Raw genomic sequence first — 23,158 nt, forward strand, 5'->3', positions numbered from 1 at the left:
CCACAAGTACTCAACACCTGCAAGGGTGACTGGCTTTGAAGCTATTTTGGAACATTACTCCACAGCACCTGATTTTCAAACTGCATTAAATCTGGAGTTTATTTATCTCAGAAGAGCTATTTTGTCAATTTCTATTTTCTCTACAGTGCTGAAAGAAATGATCTGCGTAAATGCTAAGATTAAGTCTTAAGTACTTTGTGGACGTTAAAAATCCCAAAGCCCTTCTGAAAAGAACAATGATCTCATGCTGTTCTCAGACTCCTTGTTTACAGTAGCTGTAAATTGTCTAGGAGGGGAAAAAAAAAAAAAAAAAGTGTTGTAAAGCTCATGATAATGTGTGTTATTTATGAGTATGCAAATGTTTTAAAATTCATTACTTCTGTTGCAAGGGATGCTAGAACTTTACAAAAATCACTTCTACATGCATATGTACTTTATGGATGCTAGAGACAGGTGTCTAAACAACAACAAAGTAAAATGAATGTGAAAACAGTGTTACATGCAATACTATCTAGAATAGGAAGCTTTATCTAACATTGTATGTGAAGTTTAGCAACTTCACACTAACACCTTTGAAGTTGTCATATTTCCTAGGGTCTGATCTTCTGGCATAAGACATGAAAGGATTTTTGCTCCTGGTGTGAACCCCAGATATGACTCCAATTACAATGAGTCTAACATTCCGAGCCATAGTACTGTCGTTCAGATCTCTGCTTGACTCAGGAGCTTTGTCTTATGAACCAAGAGAACCACTCAAAGTAAGAAAGCTGTGGGAACTGTGAATTATCCTGCCCAAGTCTAGAATCATGGAACCATGATATTAAAAGATAAATAAATCATGTACTAGCCACAGGTCAATCCTTCTCTCAGTGCCTTGGGATCAAGACCGTTTTCCCAGCATGAATTTCCAAAGAAAAAGCCTTATTTATTTTCAGAACTAGTTCACTCTGGTTCAGAAATTATTATGGGTAGGGTCTGTTTTACAGTGCAATGCTTTGTCAAATAAAGACTAGAAAAATACAAATGATAAGTTTTTTCCTTAAACTGTATTTTTAATGTTCAAGCACTGGCAAGATAAAGTTACCTGTGCAACAGGATATTACTTGAATTCCTAATCCCATAGTTCTTCTGAATTGTTTGTGTGTGTATGTGCACTTTTTATATTTGCTTTTTCTTCAAAGCAATGACTCCTATTCTGTGGCATCAAATTGTTTCTCATAGCTACATATATACTTGGAAAAACTGGAAAGTTTATTTCCAGCACCTCGTACATTTAATAGCAGATTAAGCAAGAGCTATTTTTCTCTGTATAGTGTTGTGCTCAAGGGAGACACTGCCTTGTCTCCCTTTTGAGTTGGTTTTGCATAGTTAAATGATGGCAGGATTTAAGAATTTGGTTTCATTTTTATTGTCTCAAGTGAATTTACACACTGTTCTGTTGTCCTGTCTATTTCTGTCATCACTCAAGTTCTACTCCATCCATCGCCTTTATTGAAGTCCCAGTTTCCTCAACTACTTTTTAGACCTCTGCTCTAAGTTTTAATTTATTCAGTCTAACCAATTCAGATTCTTGCCACTAGTATTTCTCAGCTCCTGCTCCAGATTGCTATCATTTCTAATCTTCTTACTGTTTTCTTCTATCTTTTATGATCTATCTAATACCAGTCTCCTATTTTAGGGTTCATCTTTCTTGCACACCCGGTTTCTTTTCCTCCTGAACCACATCCTTTTTGCTTAGAGTCCCACTTTGCTGCCTTTTTTCCTTTTCCTTGTGTTAATGACAGATATGTTTTATGTTTTTTGTTTTTTTGTTTTTTGGTTTTTTTTAATTTCAGAGGATTGTTCATTTTTTCCTCTGTTCCGGATACTTCAATATTATTTCTGCATTTCTAAAAAAAAAAAAAAAAAGGGTTTATTTTCCCTGTATCCTAAGGGAGATATTTGTCTGACATATGATCCTTCCCCAACAATATCCCTAATTTGAAGTCTCATTTGACTCAGTGATCATTCAAGTACTATATATACACATTTCCATCTGTCTACCTTCAAGCAATGCTGATCAACTAACTTACTTCCTCCTCCTATTTCTCCCCCCTTCCTGAATTCTGTTCTCTAGCTCTACACTTTGTCTTCATGACCTGAAACACTCACATCTTCCTCTCTACCTTCCTTCTCTCATACATTCCTCCCCAGTCTCAGATCCCACTCTGCTCAATGAGGTGGCTTCCTCCTCAGCATCTGTGCACTTGTAGGAATCTGAGAGAAAAGTGACTGCTCATCAAGACAAGCCGTAAAAATCTCCGTCTTCTTATTATGAACTGTCTTTTGAAGCAATCATTCTGTTTCAGCTCTTCAGCGGTCACAGAAATGGGAAGTATCTGCTTTGCCTTTTCTGTGAAGCAAGATGAGTGTAATATTAATTCCTTTCATAACAGTTTACATTAATATGCTTTATTTCACATTTGCAATGGAGTATGTACACACGAGCATTCAGTTACATGGCTCATTGACAAGTGACACAGTTATATCAATTGAAGAACTGTAGTGCCTTGTTCCAGAAATCAACTGGAGCTGCTCCTAGTAGCCACTATGAGAAAAGCGCAGTTTTGTTTTAACCTTAGTCTGAAATATGTAGCTTTAAGGCTGAAGGGAACACACACCGTTCCTTGCTGGGGATGGTAAACATTTTGTCATTCATTGGCTTTGTGTGATGTTGCACGAACATGGAGTAAAGGTGAATATTTTCTGGACCAACTAATCAAAAGTGTGCTAGGGGAAAGTTATATCTTTCCAAGTAACAGATTGCTAGGATTCTTTTGACACACAATTATTATTATTATTATTTTCTCTAGATCTACTTCTGGAGCAGTTGCAGCTGCAAATTTTATTTCCCAAATCCAGCAAGGCAAAAGCACATTAAACGGGGTTTAAAATTGACAAAGGCAGGTAACCTTTACTTATAGTTCGGAAATGCTCAATTTACTGATGCTTGTGAAGAACAGCAAGTGATCTCCCGTTGGCATATGCAATCATATTAAGCTTTTGAAAGTCAGGCGTTTGGAAGTAAAAGTATATGTAGACAAACTATGTGAGAAGTTTAGGCACTACTGCTTTCACTGATTGACCTGTTTGTGGAGAAAATGGATCTGAAAATCAAGAGTACATTCAGCTCAAAGGCAGAAAAAAGGGAACTTGGCAGGGAAAGCTTTTAAATTAACTGAGAATACCTAAGAAGCCAGAGAGAAAGAAAGGAAGCAATATGACTGTAATAGCTCTGGTTTACTTCACAGCACTTGTACCACCTGGTGATGTGATCTTACAAAGCTGGTTCATATCCCAGAGGCACACACTGTCATTTTATTTCAGCTCAAATAATAGTCTTTCTAGTTTTTGATCAAGAGCTCTTACTCCAAATTTCTCCAGCAATGGATTTTTCAAACTTTCTAAAAAGCAATTGTGAGATTAAAGCAGAGGTTTAATGGTTGCAGCCATGTCACCTCAAGCTGTGAACCTCTCATGGTTTGACACGAAGAGAATTATGAAGGGTCAGGTCTTAAACCAACATCTAAGCAAAGCTTATCTGCTTCACATAGCATTGTCTGTTGGTTATTCTGCACAGTCATAAACAGAAGCAAACTTGAAATATTATTTCTGTTATAAATTTAAGATTCCCAATATTTTTAATTGTAGATCTTATGGCCTTTTCCATAAGAATGCATATTTTAACCATTGTGATATAAGCGGATTTCAAGTTCTAGCAGTCTAAATTTCTCCTTTAATTGTTTGTAAACATATCTTTACTTTTCTGACCTGAAATGGTTTAGTTTATGGCTGTGATTAAATAATTGTTGCATTTAAGCAAGAGTCCCTTATATATTTGGTCACTGGAGGCAGTAAGAAGCAAAAATGTAGACTGTGGAGGAATTGTGACACAGAAATTCCAGTTCATGTAGGAGGAGAGCAGAATCAATTTTAGAGGCAAATGACTGGACCTGACATGGCTTGTGTCAGGCCATCAGGCCATAGGGAATCAAGGATGTGCTCCTCAAGTACTTTCTACTTGAGGTTCTCATGAAGAAATCTTTGTAAATGTGACTTCATAGTGATATTATTCTCTATGGATTCTGGAGCAGAGGACTGAACAGGAGAATTGATAAAGGAAAACTTGGCTGATCTCATAGTGGCAGAGCCATCCTGAATAATCCCTTACTTTATAAACATTTAACCAAACTGGGTCTGAAGCAATAATACAGCCTCCAGTTCCTGACTGCACTGTGTGCTGCCTTGTTTGGATCTGCTGGTGGCCCAGGTCAGTCCCAGGTGAGGATCCAAGCAAGTGATAAATCTCCACTGAGCCACAGTTTTCTCTGTAGTCAGCATGGCTGCTGTTTTGTGCTTTGTCTCAACATTTTACTTCAGTCTTGGGAAAAAAAGGAAAGATTTATTCAGATTTTAGTATCCAAAAGATATAGAGCAAAGCTAATATTTATATGATACAAAAGGAAAGTGATCAAAAATTGTTCTTGCTGAATTTATGCCTTGAGGTCTACAAGAGCTGCGCTACTTGCCTTAGCACTTTATTGTACAGTAAAACATTTCAGCCTAAGTGAAGGACCCAGGCAGCATAACACAGCTTCATTTCTCTGTTCTATCCCCTGGTGCTTGGGTTGCATGCAGCAGGTGCAAAATGAAGTTTTAGCTTCTACAAAAGCTAAACATCTGATGGAGCAGCCCAGATCCCTTTGCCCTCTCTGTTTTCTTAGGGTTTCAAAGCAGGAGGCACTTAACTTCATTTGCACCCTAGCTTTCTATATTCCCTCTGCCCACTGATAGCAGTACTGAGGTGCATCCAGACACCCAGCATGGCAGACTTTTTCCCCACCAAAACACGGCAGAGCAGTAGCACTTCACTAAGTTGGAGCAGCTCTTCCAGCCACTGGGTGGTAGAGCTGCAGGGCACAACGTGGGGAGCACCATGATAGACAAACCTGCACTTCACAAATTCAGTGAAACGGTGCTCAGAACCTACAATTTGTGGTCCTGGTAGAGTAAGTGCTCGCACTTTTTTTCCTACCACAGCAGTATAGAAAATTCAGGTTGAAGAGTTGGAAGGGGTTGAACCCAATGTGTTTCCTGCAGCTCCACATTCCTATCATGTTCTTCCTCCTCCAAATAATTGAAGATTAATTAAACTGCAGGACAGAGCTGCCTTCCACCACGCTGTCCTGTGATTCTGCCTGGTCAATGAGGCAGTGAAAATGATGTTGAAACTCAGTAAAAACAATGCGTTTTCTGATGTGGCAATGGCTTTTGATAAGATACTCAGCTCATAATGAGAAATGTAAAAGCAGAAAATGGAGCTGACTGCAAGGGTTGATAAACAAATGAACAAAATCTTTACATGGAGAGCAGGGAGGAAGCACTAGAACTTGTCAACAGGCAGAACTGACAGTTTGGAAGGGCTGATAGCTGCAGCATGTTTTATTTCTCATATTGTCTAGCATGTTTTACGAATATCCTTATGTAAGATTTATAAGGCTTATGAAAAGTTTAAAAGCTTCTCAGCGGATTCTGGCCTATTATTAGAGTCTGGGTGTCTGCAGCCACTGCTTCTCTGTCAATTCTGCATAATGTTCCATTTTGTACAAAGAAACAAAGAATAATTTGTTTGCACTGCTACTAATCATTACATATCAGGTGAGCTCCTGACTGCTAAAATCGCTAATCTTGATTTTAAAATGCATAAATATGCACCTCCATATGAAGGACTGTGAACCCAACCATGCAGTATGCAGGAGACTCAAACTATATTATTTTTTTCACATGGAAAATCTCCTGCTGTATGAAAGACATGAGGATGATGAGCATGAGTCAATCTAACAAGAAGGGTTTGCTTCTTCTCCCAGTCTGCACAAATTCCTTCCCTTTTCTATTGCATCAAGGTCTGCTGTGCAGTGTTTGTGCAGCTGTGGTTCTTCTGGAATCTGGATGGTATCTGGAGGATTACCCAAAGTGTGGGATCTGAAACTTCCTTTGGAGTGACCATTAATGCCTTAGCAGCATTCTCAAGAACACTAATGCCTGAAGCAGTGTTCAGCAAAGGTATAGGAGCTTCTGCTCCAATTAACTGAGATGGCTTAATAAATTATTTAAACAAATAAACAAAAAAAGACAATCTTGCAGAAAAGCACATGCCACTTTGGAGCATTATGACATCCTTTACATTTTTTGGCTAATGACAGGAAAATTTTACATCAGGTATTATTTTGCTGTTATTACATTCAGGCTTTTCTGGTAACGCTTAGTAACTATGAATATATCAGATTAAATTTATATGTCACAGTAAATATGTTTCACTAGACTTGCTTCCTCTAAACAAAAGAACACAGAATTAAAACCAGACTACTAAGAATATAATTTCTGTACCAGAGGATCATAATACTGAACAATTTAATTTTTAAAGTCTTGTTGATATTAACAGAATTGAGGTTGATAAAAAGTATTTTATTTTATTAAATATATTTAATCTTTTATGCATATAGAACTTGTATGCATAAAGAACCACAGTTGCTGGGTTGTACCTTGGAAAGGGACTTGAAAATATGTGAGAAAGGGCCTTGTGATTGTATTAACACAGGACAACGCGAGTAATATGCAAAGACTTTTGTCTGCTACTGTTTGGAGAATAGTGTATTATGCCTTATTTTATATTTTCATGTTGCAGAGAAAGTATATTTACTATTTTTTTTTTACTATTTTTTCACTTTTTTTTTTTTTTTTTTTTTTTACTATTACTGCACTTGTAAAAAATTTTAAGACAGCATTTTTGAGTTAATAGAGAATCACAAGACTCAGAATCAAGGGTAATCTTTAAATCTAATGAGAGTATGAAAAAGAGTCTAAAGTTACTTAATATTGCTTCAGTGCTGCTGCCCTGAAGAATAATAATCTGTTCTGTTCAGCCCTAGAACCAAATAATTCAGGTTATTATCATTTAGCACAGGAAAATCTTTTTTTTCTTTTTTTTTTTTCTTTTTTTTTAACTGTATGGCTTCACTAAGCATGCATTGAGGACTTGTATTTAGTAAAATTATGACAATCACTCCTCAGTCTTGAGTGGAAGTGCAGGTACTTCCAGTCATCAGGAGCTTAAGAGTTTAGCACTTACATTTGAGAAGAGTAGAAGTCAGTGAGGCGATAAAGAACTGATGTATCAAGTGCATATGTATGTACATGTAGTGATGTTTCTTCAATATTTACACAATGAATGTAAAATCATACAGCGAGGGAGTTTTACTGTCAGGATGGGAGTTTGAAGGACACAAACTTGTTTGCATGCTTAAACTTCTCTGATATTTTAATTTCTTTCAGGCTTGATTTAGCTATGAATGTCTTCTTTCTCATTTTAGAAGCAATTTGCTGTTTCTATACTTTTTAGTAGCAGCAATCTTAAATATATATATATATATGTTTGTAATTTAAATATTTCAAACTGAATCATAGTGCAGATTTGCAACAGTATGTTTCACGCGCAGATAGTATTCCTTGGTATGTGTCATATACATCACTATTATAGGGACTAATGGGATTATTCAATCCATCTTTCTAGAAATTTCCCTGAATGTACAGTCTTCATTACTTTACCCAGCTTAGCTTTTCAGTACCAAGTGACAGAACTGGTATCATTACTCTTTTGTACAGTGTAATATACATCACTGCCAGAAAGATTCTGCTGCATAACATAATTTTTTTCTTTCTTAATTTCATCCTTCTGCTCTGAACAAAATAATACCTTTATTTTAATGGTGTTTAAGCCCTTCAGCTATCTGTAGACAATTATCATTTCTTCCTTTAGTCATCTCTTACCCAAGTTAAACATATTTTAGCTCTTTTAATATTTCCTTAAAATTCAGCCTGCCTATGCCTAAGACAGTTTTTCCTGGACTTCTATAAACTCTCTCTGATATCTGTCTGATGATGTGATGGCCAAAATACGTTGTAAAGGTGCATTTTCTCAACAGCTAGTTATATGCAGAGATTATTAATTTCTAGCTGCAGTGCATGAATGTGGTACAGATGAAAATTCCTTTGGACTTTCAAGTAGTCAAATCACATCTCAAGTCTCATTTGCATTCTTCTAGTCCCTCAACCTTTTTGCCAGTCCTGTTTTACATTTTTCTTTCATCTATTTAATTATGTACGTGTTGGAACTATGAAAAATCCTAATCACTCATAATTTCCAACTGAATCTAGTATATTTTGTTTATGTTTATAATATACATATATTATTTTTTTTTATAATCAAGATATTTTTAATACGATAGGTGGTATTTAATTGTCCCAAGTTAGTATAGTTGAAAACATACTTTCTCTTAAAAATGATGCATCTTTTTATCCCACAACATGAGGAATTTTCTAACATCTAAAGTGCTTCATTCCAGTGCTTGGGTTTGTCATATTGTAGTTGGAGTAATAAGATGCTTTCTAAATTGGGATTGGCAGCCAAATCATTCAGTGTTGCAAATCTGCAATTTGGGTTTTCTTAGAGTCACCATCTGGGTCTGCTTTAGCTACAATTTTACAATAGAAATGGGAATACAGACAAGACAATTTACACTTTTGAATGGCATGAATGATGTGGAACAACCCAGAAACAAATATGAAAAGTACTGGAATGTCCCCATTTCATTTTTCTTTTCTTCTTTTAGAAGACTGGTTTTAATTACTGTTCCTTATTTGTTGAACAGTAAAACAAAAGAGAAAAAGAGTATTTAAATGTTAAATGTAATATTGTTCACTGAATTGGTTAATTCATTTTCTTCTTCATGCCAATTCCAGTTGAATATGCTTTCAAATGATTTTCTGCATGTGTGTTAGTAAAGCAGGAACAAGTTTGGTCCGAGTGCCTTTAGCTTAATGGCATCTCTAGGTGTATGGCCCAAGCTTCCCTTCCTTTCTTACTATGAAAACAGTGGAAATGTTTGTAGGAGCACTTTTTCTTCACTTTACCTTCATCAACTTGGTTTAGTATGAGCTCTTCTCATGTTCACCATTTTGTCAAGAATGTACCCCACAGTTCTCAAGGCCATTTCTGCTGGGCAGAAGGAATTTCTTCCACATTGTTAGGAGCAAAGAACATTGCTCAAGTCCTGGGCTCCACAGCCTTCTGTGCATACTGTCACCTCCCACCCCTTCATAGCGTGACTTCTTATCACACACCCCCATAGCAGCAGCAGGACAGCTGTCTGGATCATTTATTCATGGTATAATAGTCTGAAGCAACTGAAGTTGTCTGCTTGATGACTCAGAGTTCCTATTACCTTCAAAAGGATGATCTGCTGTCACTTATGAATTCAACACCCCCCCCACAGGCTCTCTGCTATCTTCTGTGCTGCAGGTGGAGTAGACATAGTCTCTCTCAGAGCCTTCTCATGAGCCACAGACCATTCACGATTTAGCCAGAATGAATGCAGATTATTATATGAGCTCCTTCAGAGGGAAGTGTGTTTTTGTGAACGCTCTGGATGAGAGTCCTCCAGATTTGGCTCCAATTATTTTATAAATCAAATATTTCCACTCTGTCTCCTCTATCGTACTTGATGTACAAATACAGCTATTGTTGGGAAGACTGAAACAATGTTAGTAATTGCATCCTTCCACACTTATTCCTACTCAATAACACACCTTGAACATAGTCCTCTGCTAAACACTATTTGCAGGAAGTTACATTATATAAAGTCTCTGCTTTGACAATAACTATGAGCTATTTCTCAGCATCCTGATACTGAGTTCTCCCAGGAAGCCAATTCAGGTGCTTCTAAAATATACTGCTGCTGTGTCCAGAGTCAACAAGTAAGGCTTTGCCAGTACACCCTAACTTTTCCAGGAGAGAGCTGCCTCCTGGGATTAGTGCACTGACCGTGGCCTGTTTCACAGGAAATCTTGGAAGTTAAACAAACCAAGCTCAGTTGTTTCAAACTGCTAGACCATGACTAGAAGATCTAGACAGCTGTCTTAATAATAGCATTTCAACAACAGTCCTCTTTGTGTCAGTCTAACAAGAAATGTCAGGCTTTATGTTCCAGATACCCGGGTCTGTCTCTGGAAAGTTACTGATTTTTCAGACTGACGACTCTTTTCTCATTTCTTCTTTTCTTGAAAGTGTTTCTTTTGGGTTTTGTTGTTGTTGTTGTTGTTGTTGTTGTTGTTGTTGGGTTTTGTTTTGTTTTGTTTTGTTTTGTTTTCCCTGAAGGAAAAGACAGAATTTGGGTCCTAGGAAAAGGCAGAGTTTTGCTGTGCTCATTACAGAAAATCTCACAGTGAATGCCAGACTGTATGAAAAATGCTTTTGGACCATAGAAGGAAACTTCTTTTAGGGTCTTCCCAAAATTAGACCTTCCTTTGAGATTCCTCAACAATTCCCATTTAAAAAGTAGCCAGACAGAGTCCCATTCACTCTTTTGCTAAGCATTACAAATTTACTAAAGAAGGAGGAAGCAATTCTATGTCCAGAAGAGCTGTCTGTGAGAGGATCTTCTCACAGAATTCTTTTCAGGAGTACTACACATAAATAGACTGTGAAAGGAAGGAGAAAGGATATTTGCCTTTTTTCTTAGAGTATATATATTTTACACAACGTATCTCCAATACTTCTATTTCTGTTCCATATCTAGTCTAATTTCAGGACTGAAATAACTTTCTGCTCCATCCCTATTTTTACCATATGTGCTTTCTTTACCATAAAGAGAAAGAAGGAAGGCATGTCTTCAAACATAATGCCAAAGTAATAAATAAATAATCTCATAAAAAATACCAACAGTTTTGGCATAATAATATCCACAGTTTGAATGCAAATGAAGACAGTGGATTTTGAAGAACTATTGCAACCACAAAATCTATTTTTATTACGCTATTCTATTCCCACTGATCTCGCTTCCTCTGAAACCAGTAGAATTCTGGCATTAGTTTCATGAGGAGTAGTGCCAGTCTTGCAAAGCCTATTTGGAACTTTGATCCTGCTGATGCTGTGTTTAGGAATAGGCATACTGAGTTTATGCATGAAGTAAATCACCTGTGTGAATGCTTGCAGATAGATTATTAGATTCTGATCTCACAAGTATTTGTTATTAAATTCAACTTTGTAAACAACAGTTCAAACTGTATCAGTAGTTTTAAAGCCTCACAGTGAAGGATCTTAACACCTACACTGCACTTTGAACTTGGTCCTGTATTTTCTTCACTGACTCGTACTGTTGGCTTGTAAGATACTTAGATGGAGCTGATTTTCCACAGGCTGAAGATAAGTTACTTTCTCATGCTTTGACAGGACATTTGTGTGTGGCTGAGTATTTAATATAATCTATTAAAAATGAAAAGTATGAACAATTAATTTTACTGTTTTTGGAAGAGTATCTCATGTTTCTAAGAAATGGCATATATATTTTTCATATTTTTTATGTCAACTAAATTTTAAATGAGATTGAAATTGCGAATGTGGGTAGAAAATGTGCCTGCTCAGCTGTGTAAAAGGATATATTCAGATTTTAGCAAATCATAGGTGAGGCTCTTCAAATAAAGCAGTTAACTGATAATGATGACTGTCAATTGAAGTAAACTATTTCATGTACATACAGGATTTTCTTATAATTTTGATTAAATGAAATCATATGCTCTATTGTGATTTTTTTTTATTATTATTATTTAAGTCTCCTTTTGCTATTAGCATTCATGAGTCCCATTCTAAGGGAATGTGAAATCTACCTTTTTGTAACATTGCTTCCTTCTGCAGAGATAAGCTTGATGTTTAACATTACCTTACAAAGACATTGTTTCCATAATCTATACTTATTAGAGAAGGATCTTTTGCTTTTACTCTCACTGATCTACATGCAATGAGATGTCATAGGTACATTCCTCTGGCCTTTATGAACTTCTAAATGTAACTGTTGCTGAGTGCCAGTTTTTTTTTTTTTTTTTTTTAATTGCCTACTGCTCCACAAATGTGGTTCTCATTTTCATTGTGCCTGTTTTTTGAGAAACACAATCTAGGTATAAAGAGAGAAGCAGTGAAAAGGAAATTAGTTGCTGGCGGCACTACATCAGAAGAATTATTCTGTTATGACTATAAACAGTAGCATCAAATGAAAAAATAGGCTTTCAAATTAATTAGCATTTAAAGGAAATGGTTTTGGAATAATTATCAGATTGCTTTTAAGTGGCTACATTTACAAGCACATCTTTTCTTTCTAATATGTCCTTGGTAGGGACAAATAACAAATGCACATACATTTTGAGTTTTGATTTTGTCCTGTGTTCATCCTTTTTTGAGAAAGAATAAAAAAAGAAAATGAGTTGCCCTGTTCCTCTTAACTCCAGTGCAAGTCAGACTTATTCCTTCTTCCTAAAAGCAAAGAGCCTTTTAATGCTCCTGTACAGGTAAGGGTAAGAAGCCTACTGAGGTCTTCTGTACTATGACTGTTCTAATATTCTTTTGGTAAAGGACCTCTAAGTAAATAGACTGTACTAACAGTCGATCTACAAGGATACCTCTCTGTCAGCCCATTAAGACTATTGTAGCCATGAATATACCAGATCTGAGCCACTATTCATCACTAAGCAAGCACTGTTTCATAACTTTTCTCTTTTTCCCTGTGAGCTTTTCTAGTGCTTTACAAAGTAACAGGCATAAGTGATCACGTCAACAAAAGCTGTGCATTAACTTCTGGGGAGCCCATTTTAAATAATCTTACAGAAGAAGTAGTAAGTCTTTTATTATATGCTCATTTTTCCCCTTGAATATTCCAACTCTATAATAAATAAATAAACAAACAAATCATAGCTTATTGTCTTCTTCCTGCAAAGATGGCAATAGCTAGGAAGAGAAAAATTACAGCTCCAGCTAGCTAGACTGCTGTTATGATAAATGTGTAATCATTGTACATTTGCATCTACTCTGTTTAATATTTTTCATATACAGATATTTCATCGATTGGAAGAATGATGTGGACAGCTACTTTACAATAGATGCTAATGAAGGAACCATTGCTACTAATGAATTACTGGACAGAGAAAGCACAGCACAGTACAATTTCTCTATAATTGCAAGTAAAGTTAGTAAGTATGACACAAACTGAATTAATATGCTAATGTGTTTGTTTTTTTTCAGAATGTAGTGCTCGAGCATAAATATACTATGAAGAGTGCATATATTACCAAGAAATGATTTAGAAAGGCTCAATAAATATCATTTTCCCAGATTGACTATAAGGCTGTATGACATTCAGATAGGCCTGTACAGTAATTGTTTTCTAGTAGTCCTCGTGAAAGAACAACTCTTTCAGAAGCTAAAAAAGCTTATCAACAAGAATACTTGAAATCAGAAGAGAATGTATAGAGACCTTCCTCTATACATACACAGTCATTTAATTTTCAGACAAGAATTACAGTAAAATTGAGTCACAATAGCATGCTAATAATTTAGAGCACTAAATGAATCAACTTGTGTGCTGTCTCTTTGACTTTGAATTTTCTCTCTGCCCAAGACTTTCTTCTTAACCACTTGTTTTCTATTACTGTATTGTTGGTTTTGTTTGCTTTATTCCTTTATGCCTTCTCCCATAAAGCTTTTATTTTCAGATAAGAGCTCCCTTCTTCTCATGTATTAAGTAGTTCCAACTTTCTCCACTGTCATCCTGTGTAGCATTTGTAGCATTCTTCCTTTGTGATCCTGTGAAACTGAAAGTCTGGTAGGCATACACTACTATTCAAATGAGAATTTTGGTCTTCTAGATGTGAAAAGACCACAAAAATCTTTCTTGGGACATAATAGGCTGTACAAAAATATGCCTGGTATATTTCCTATTCGTTCTGTATTGTTTGTGTGTCCAGAAAAACAAATAACTTATTTTCCTCAATATATTTATTGGCACTGAAATTTACTTTCACTTACAAATACTTATAAATGTCTACACTTACCTAAGTGTTAATATAAATATCAGCATTTACACTTTTCTCAAGAGCAGATGTCAAGTGAATGAGGCCAGGCTGTTTTGGTGGTGCCCAGTAACAGGACAGGCTGTAATAGGCATGAAGTGGAACACAGGAAGTTCCATCTGAGCATGAGAAAGAACTTCTTTGCATTGAGCTAAATATAGAGCACTGGAACAGGCTGCCTAGAGAGGCTGTGGAATCTCCTTCTCCGGAGATATTCAAGACCCACCTGGACACTTTCCTGTCTAACCTGCTGTAGGTAACCTGCTTTAGCAGAGGGGTTGGATTCAATGATCTCCAGAGGTCCCTTCCAACCCCTGTGACTCTGTGATTCTATGATTCAATATGTAATACATTCTATTAACAGCAAGAGGGAGATATTGGAAGCAAAGAAAACATTTATTACTTAAAATAAAAATAGCTGTAGTTATCTCAAGGAGAACCATGGGATCACTATCTGAAGTTTGAAAAACTAACAGGGACACTAGTCAAATGAACACTTGAATTTTATCCTTAACTTGAGATAGGAATAGACTAGCAGAAGAGACTAAACTTTCACAAGTGATTGATTATATGGAGGTATAAGAATTTGTATATACTGAAAGTCCAGAAGAATTGCACTTCATTTTCAGAGAAACTGAAAGGCTGTAGTGAAGAAATCTTGTAATGCTCTACATTTCTGTAATGCTTAATTATTTCTGGTGGATAAGGATCTCCTGAGAATTGTAAAATCTTTCTGCAATAAGGTTGCAGTTTTAATAAACTTAATAGGAATCTGTTTATTATTCCCTAGAGTAATTAAAGCTAGCTAAAATCTCCAAGTTTACATTTCTACATAATATTATGCAAAACTGAAGCAGGTAGTCTATATTATGAAATTCCCAATTTCAACACTTACCTAGTTAAGACTCTACACCTGAGACATATGTGCAATTCATTTTAGCATACATCAAAATATTTATAAAGCATTATCCATAGCAATACAAATAATTGCTGTACCTGTACTAAAGCAACATTGGAACATTTTGGAAGATTTAATTTATGTTATCTCAGAACTTTATATGCAGGTGTATAAGAAATAACACAGAAATAGACACCAGGTTTGAGAAACAGGACACTACACAGTGAAGAAGGCCAAAGAGAAGAGTGGGAACATCTGAAGTAAAAGAGGGAAAAATAATATTTTGGGGAATTTTCTGCTACAAAAAAGATGTGACCCATTTAGTGCTTATATAGAAACAGTGCAATAATCATCTCTTATAGTAACAGGATGCTGAACAGCGCTTTAACATATACCTGATTACCAAGTGGTCTAGTATTGCAAATGGTTGCACAAACTTGCTCCAGGACTTTAATTCTTACCTAAATAGTTTCAACTCTTGTTGAGCACATCTATTTAAAATAAAGAGATTTCAAACTATTAATAGCCATTTTAATTTCTGTTAATCACTTGCTAAAATACTTATTTTTTGTTCTCACAACATTTTTTTTTTTTTTTTTTTCATGATGGAACAAGAAAACAACTTTCAGATAGCTCCAGTGCCCTTAGCCCTGGGGTTTTCTAGTGGTTGCCCCCACTGGGCTTCTGTAGTTTTAGAATGAAACTCTAAAAGAATCACAGATTATACTCATGTCACCTTTTTTTTTGTACAGTCTTACAACTTCTAAGCAAAGAAACTTACTTTCAAACAAAGGCAAGCAGTTTAGATAGCTAAATATAGCAGCAGACAATATATAAATGTAAATGCACAATTGGATGTACCATTTAGACTTTTCTGATAAGCTGATAATATTTTTAATTAGGGAAAACAAAACAAAACAAAACAAACAAACAAAAAAAACCCACCAGACATTATATTTTTTAAAGGAATATATTTCAAAAATGAGGCAGATGAGAATTGCCTTGTGTAAATCAGTGTGCCCTTTGTTGATATGAGCCGTTACAGAGAAAAATAATTTCTTTTTTAAAAGCTTTTCTGTTTGGGAATTTGTAAATGGTTTTATGTCCAATGTCCTCTTTCTGCTTTATTTATTTACTTTTTTTTTTTTTTTTTTTTTTTTTTTTTTTAACACAGATATACTGCAACTATTCTTCCCTAAACTGTAGGTTCTGTCTTTTCATTCCTACTTATACCAAATGTGGTGTGGATTGGCAGCTTGACCAGAGGCCAAATTTTGGCCCTTAGCAACAAGTTGATTATTAAATTTGCTTGTTATAGGCCTGCTTGTGTCAGTTCGTAGGTGTGAGAAATCCTGATTACCCAAAAATAACATCAGAAATTTTGCATATGGACAGAAGTATCTGGCTCCATGTAGGGAAATCAGATATGGGAAATTATTCTAGCCATGTTACTGAGTGACCAGCTCTAACCACATATCACTATATTGTTGTTTATTTTTTATTTCTAACCTGAAAAACTGACAAATATCTGTTTCAAACATGATCTCTGAATCTGTCTTCAAATAGCAGAACAAGTACTCAGTGTGGAGTGATGGATGCCTATTGTCGTATTTAAAACAAGACACCATAACCTTGTTCTTTACCCTTGTTAAGGAAGCTCATCCCAAAGTAGAAATATTCATTTCTGGAAAGCGGATGACTGTTCTGCTAACATGCAGATGATGACACAGACATGAAGGCAGGAGAATGCAAGCAAAAAGTCTCTTACCCATCTGTTGAAATAAAAAATTAGCCTCCACGTAGAACAAAGTACATGAACAGGAAGGGGATGTTTCAAACCCCTATTTTTTCCCATTTCATTTACCAGTTTCTCCTTACTTGAACTTCTTTTCTCTACTTTTCATTTTGGTTTTGTTTTTCTCCTAATGATTTCTTCTAGTAGCTTCCACGCTTCCTGCTTTTGAACATTTTTGATTCCACAAATTCTGTCCAGAGTAATAAATTACACTTGTCTTGCATTTTTTTCCTGGCGCTTAGGCCAGCTGGCACTGAGTAGTATACTTCTATGCCATTAAATACTCTGGCCTTCCAAACAGGGTGGCAACGTGTAAATGGATTTGCTGAGCTGTTCTTCATTCATACTAACTCTCACTACATGAAAGTGAATTACCTGAAAGACCACTAGTTTCCTCAGGCCAGAACTGTGCCACGAAGTTGCTGTAAGAATTTGACAGTATAAATAATCAGAATTCAGTACTCACAAAGGTCCACAGTGTCATGCTAAATTACCAAGAATGAAAATAGTTTCTGTACTTGACAGAAGAAGAAATAGGTTAAGTTGTGTAACATCTTATTTCTGTAGAAATACTGCTAAAGAAATATGATCTTAAATTTCAAGATGATGTTTATCCTCTCCTGCATAACATAGCTGGGATTGAGACCTCCTCGATGGTCAGCATTTGGTTTTTCTTTTTTTTTTTTTTAGATATCTTGTATTTTCACAGTCTCATTCATTCAAGTATTTAATAGTTTCTAGTCCTGTAATATCTTTGAACTATGAAGATGTTACCAGACCCTGGCACTCAAGCAAAAGAAGGAAGCAGTGTTGTCACTGTCTTACAGACAGGAAAAATGATGAAGAAAGAAACTAATTAATTTGCCTGTCATACAGATAGAACTGAAACCTGAAACCAGCTTCATAATTCCTATGCTAATGATAAACCACTTGTCCTCTTCTGTGGGTAATTTGAGTTTAAATGGCTTAAGTAGATGGCCTGAGTGACTCATTCACTGTCACAAGCACACACATCACTACTATGCTCACAGGACTCAAAATGATTTGATTTTCAGAGAAAGGGCAAAGAAGAAACCAGAGAAGATTAAAGTAAACTTTGTGAAGTGCTTTTTGACCCCCCCCCCCCCCCCCTTTTTTTTTTTATCCTTGTAATGCGAGTCTTTATATAGGAATCCAAAGCTGTACACAATATTTTAGCAGTCTTCCTTCTTATACATGAGTAGTTACACAGATACCAGTGTAAGCCAGCATGAAAAAGAAACAAACACATAACAAGAAAGTACCTCTATCTTTTGCTATAGTAATCTTATTTTCATGTTTGATTATTGCCGACCATTTATGTAAGACATTCTACCTTGCTACAATAGTTAGCAAAATAGATATGCATGCGCCTTTCAAGGAATCACAGAAAATAACTTGCAAACTATCGGTGAGAAATAAATGCAAAGAGTGTGTACTTCCAAATCATACTGCAGTGATTAACTAATACCTTCCATGTACATGATGCATGAATTTTGAATACATTCATTCTTGTATAGAGTTCTAAAAAAAAAAAAAGAAAAATGTCTATGCCTGTACTTTCACAGATGAATTAACCTCTAATATGTCTGCAGAATGTATTGTATACTTCTGCCATTCCATTCAGCTGTAGCTTAGGACAGATGTGCAGAACCTGAAGGAAAGCCTGGATTATTTGTGGCAGTTAATGTGCACTCTACATGGTTACTGATAGAAGGGAGGTTTAAGATTTGTGGGTTTGATTTCTGCAAGCAACTTTAAACACAATCTCCTCAGGATTTAGTTCATCTCTGTCCATATTCAGAGATGTGGTCCTACTTTCCATTGATCAAAACAGCCTCTTCTGTTTCCTCCTAGTACAGAGGAACCAGTTCCAATGTGGGCAAATGATTCAGATTTCTTCTGGCTCTTTGGGCATCTAAAGAATTCCTGTCCTCTTTCCAGCTGCTAGACTAAGACCTATTCGCATTCATACTGCACAAAGCTTTTTTACAGAGACCTTCTTCATGTGCTTGTGGTTACTTGAAAATGACTGAGCATTCAAAGAGCATGAAAACTGGTATAAATTAGATATGTTCACAGAAAGAACTAAAAGTATTGTGAGATTTGGATAGTGTTTTTGTGTGTCTTTATTTAGAGTTCAAGCTGAGTTTTTAGGATGGTTGGTTTATTCACTATATGCAAGCAAGTAAAGCATACCTTTACTTGCAGCTGTTGTTATTTAACTAGGAAATCATTTTGACTTTTTGGCTTTGACAGGGATTCCTTGAAAACATTAAATTTAGTAGTTTCTAAGAACAAGAAAGAAATCATGTAAAATTTTAACAGTGCTACAATGAATTTCTTGGTGATGAGTTGCAATGTATTGTTGACCTGCTAAAAGACTTTCCCTGCTGTTGGTTATAAACAATAGATGTGCAAATGTTTGTATGAATTACAGTTAGCGGTTAGCACAAACAATATAAATGGGCCATTTCTATGTGAAGATTCAAGAAAACTCTTCTTGTTCTTAGCCAAGACCCCGTGCTGTCATTCCTACACTACCATGCTTCAGGCATAGATTTCTTCAATAATTAACTGTTTCTCTATAGTCACTGCCTCTCTTTAAAATTACAAGGGATAAGTACATTATCTTTTTGACTCACCAGCTAAACTGTTTTTATGTACCTGTTACTGTCAGAGGTGTCTAAACATAAAATAAAAGGCAATTTTATCTGCTTTGTATTGAATTTATATTACCTGTCTGTCAGACACTGAGCTTGCAGATAATCTTGTATATAAAATACTTCTAGTGACTAAATTATATCAGCTAGGAAATTATGATTATCTGCATTAGAACGACAATGAACAGACACTGGTATGTACAATTTTTACCATTTATTTTGCACAAAGTATTTGCTACTTGCAAATATTTATGCAATTATGTAAGCATGGCAAAGCTTAATAATCTAACCATGAATTGAATCCTATTTCTATATATTTCACTGCTAAATTTTCCACTGACTCTCTGGTTTCCAGCATATATTTTTTCTTTATTTCATTTTCTCTCACTTTTCTCCACCTACTAAATACACTACTTACCTCCTTAATAGCCTGAAAATGTAAACAGTGGATAAATAATATTGATTTTTTTCTGTATTCCATTGTTGAAAACAGAATTCAGTTTTAATTCTTGGCAGTGTTTACCAAAGAATCCATGAAAATTCATCTGTGAAAAGTTTGCACCTATCATTACAGGTGTAACTTCAAATTCTGTAAATCATGCTCTGACAAACATAGTCATGTTGATTGATTCTTTACTCCATGAGCAGTAATAGATCAAAGTCCAGTACAAAATGATAAGCTTGCTTCTGTTTTCTCCCGCATACAAATCAGAAATGAATGTAAGGCAAAGATTTTTAGAAGTCACCATACTGGTATGAAAAAATATTATGACATCTGCTAGACACTGGAGATAAACAAACATAAATAACATTCTTTAATTCTTTTCTCCTAAAAATTATTTATAGGTAACCCATTATTAACCAGCAAAGTCAACGTTATAATAAACGTCTTGGATGTCAATGAGTTTCCTCCTGAAATTTCAGTTCCATATGAGACATCTGTATGTGAAAATGCCAAACCAGGACAGGTATTTCAAATGACTATTTTGCCTTTCCTTTTCTCATTCTTTATAACCATGAAAAATCATGGTTTTCAGAAATGACATCATGTTTAGTATTATTTTGCAAATAAAATGCATTGTAAGTATTCATCTTTTAGATTTCTGCTTGTTGACATTTATTTCTGGTCCTTTTATTTTATGATCTCTGATTATATGGACCACAGTCACTTGGTCCACTGTGCAGGGAACAGCTATGACAGGAGAAAAAAGCTCTTAATTTTAGATACTCAAATAGAGCAGTAAAATTGAGGTCAAGGAAGTAAACACAACAGGCTGGATTACACATTTCTCTGTGTCCTATCCACAGAAAAAGAACCCACAATGCCAAAGTCAGTCCTCCCGAAAGCTTGCTTTTATAAACAGTTTCAAACATATATACAACATGGAAAAAGTACAGAAATAGAATGTTGTCTAAGACTTGTAACTTTGCCTGTTCAATTATGAGGTAACTATCAGCCATGGAAGGAACATAAGCAGCCTGCTTTGTCATTAGTAAATTCTCTTTATATGTATGTAATATGTAATCAGCCTATGTGATTTCTATTACTTTTATTACAGATATGTCTGTGACTTCATATAATATTCCTCTCTTTTTCACTTTTTTGTATTTTTCATGTTCCAGTTACTTCTCAGAAAACTTAAATTAGCTTCTTGTTTAACAGACAAAGCCATCAGTTTTTTCTCCAGATACTAATAATAGAGAAGGCGATCTTTTACTGGGAAGGCAGAGATAGGCAGTAAACTGGCAACAATTATAAATATTTTGTTACATCAATAATTGCCTAAAATTCTTGGCACAAAAATCTAGATCAGTGGAAATCCTACTATGAGGTATCCTAACTTCACTGTCCTCATCTGAAATCTCATAGATCCCCATCTACTCTGAGACTCAAAAGTTCATGTCCAAATACTCCATCATGCCTAGATGGTGCAGACCTTAAAAACCTCTCCATTTCATCTGAAGATGTAAAATCAGGGTGCACTACTAGCATGTACTAGTCCTAGCAGTAATATTAGAAGTAACTGATAAAGTGAACCGTCTTTAATTAATCAACTTACTTGCAAACAATCACTAGCGTTTTGATAAAATGACAACTATTAGATGCTTCTTTTTATTATTATAGGGGAATTTCTTCTGATTTTCTTTCTATATGTCAAAACAAGACTTTCTGGGATATTACATGATCTCTAGGGACTGTAGCATTCAGACTCCTTACCTCCACCATCCAACCCATTAAAGGGATGAGAGTAATCCATAAGGATTGCCCTTCACTTGTTTCACTTTCCACTTTAACAAAACTATGTCTTTTAGAAGTCTTTAGTGAACTGACTTCAAAATTAATCTTAATCTGGTTTCAGGTAATACAGACTGTCACTGCCACAGACAAAGATTTGTCACCAGCTGGGCAAAGGTTTTCCTTCAGACTGTCACCTGAGGCTTCCAACAAACCAAATTTTACAGTCCATGACTACAGAAGTAAGTTGCTTACCCATATATCTCTTTCAGAAAGCAGGCTGTGATTATAATGACCATTATGATTACTTTGTATTCCAGGCATGCCCATAGAAATTTTATTTTATACATTTCTAATTGTTAATTATCTAGAACAGAAATGAATATAAATTCAGGTCTTACACCTCCTCCCATTTTTAGGGGCCAGAAATTGTCAGAACACCAAAGACTGAGATTTTCTTACAGGCCTGCAAAAACACTGCTACATGTTTTATTACTTCCTTCTATCATTCAGTTTATCAGGAAGAACTCATATATCAATACAGGTTTATGTTTAAACAAAGCACTAATGCTGCCTTGTTTAAATATTTCTATTTTTCAAACTGATTTCAAAACATGCAGCTATCATTCTTTCTGAAGGACACATAGTCCTATAGGAGAATTAGTTCTAAATATGAACAGTGTTGCTGCAATATAATATTCTACAACACTGAATAGCTTGTGGATTTACATGATTAACTTCATTGATTTTTCCCCTTTTTGTCACTACTGACAATATTACCTTTATTTTTCATTTGAAGCTTCCACTTAATGGCAAAAATCCAACTCAGAACTTTTTTGTTACTTACTTTTCCCTAGTTTTCCTTTTGGTAGAGAAATCCTTTACTCCAGTTGCCAGTCTATATTTTTATATAGAAATCAACAACTAGCATCAACTTTGCAATGTTAGTTACACTGTACTATGTTTCTTGATCATATGGTACCTCCTCTGATCACATGACTGAAAATGCAACAACTATAATTGAGGTAATGTGACTGATATAATGAGTAATGGCAAAAGCTAGCAAACCTACTGTAAAGGCATAGCAACTACTCAGGTCCTTTATGAGATAAGGTGAGCCTCATGTTTATGCTTGCAAAGATCATGGAGTAGATCCTCCTGGAAGCTATATTAAAGCACATGGGAGAAGAGGAGGTGATCCAAGTCAGCTGGCAAGGCTTCACCAAGGGTAAATTGTGCCTGGCCAATCTCATGGCCTTCTAAGAACAGAGTGAAGGGTGGAGGCATCAATGGCCAAGGGAAGGGTAAATTATATTGTCTACTTGTGTTTGTGCAAGGCCTTCGACAAGGTCCCACACTACATCCTTATCTCTGAATTGGAAATATATGAATTTGAAGAGTGGACTAATCAGTGGATAAAGAACTCATTAGTGAATTCCGTTAAGGTGCATCATAGATAGTTAAAACCAGCTTACAAGTGAGCAGAAAATTTCACTTAATAATTTGTAAATACAGTATGTAATGAAAACATAATAATTCATAAAATTGCAGATATG

At 35.5% G+C, this 23,158-nt stretch overlaps 1 protein-coding gene across 1 annotated transcript in view; it reads left to right on the plus strand.

Annotated features, from left to right (window-relative positions):
• CDH12 (cadherin 12) overlaps nt 1-23,158 on the plus strand; it is a 294,089-nt gene that overhangs the window by 258,239 nt on the left and 12,692 nt on the right. The window contains exons 9-11 of the mRNA XM_031589241.2: nt 12,977-13,113; nt 20,213-20,334; nt 21,727-21,844. Coding sequence (XP_031445101.2) covers nt 12,977-13,113; nt 20,213-20,334; nt 21,727-21,844 — 377 coding nt within the window. The remainder of the gene's footprint in view (nt 1-12,976; nt 13,114-20,212; nt 20,335-21,726; nt 21,845-23,158) is intronic.

Source organism: Phasianus colchicus, chromosome 3 (assembly GCF_987193195.1).
Source record: "Phasianus colchicus chromosome 3, bPhaCol1.hap1.1, whole genome shotgun sequence".
NCBI classification, from domain to species: Eukaryota; Metazoa; Chordata; class Aves; order Galliformes; family Phasianidae; genus Phasianus; species Phasianus colchicus.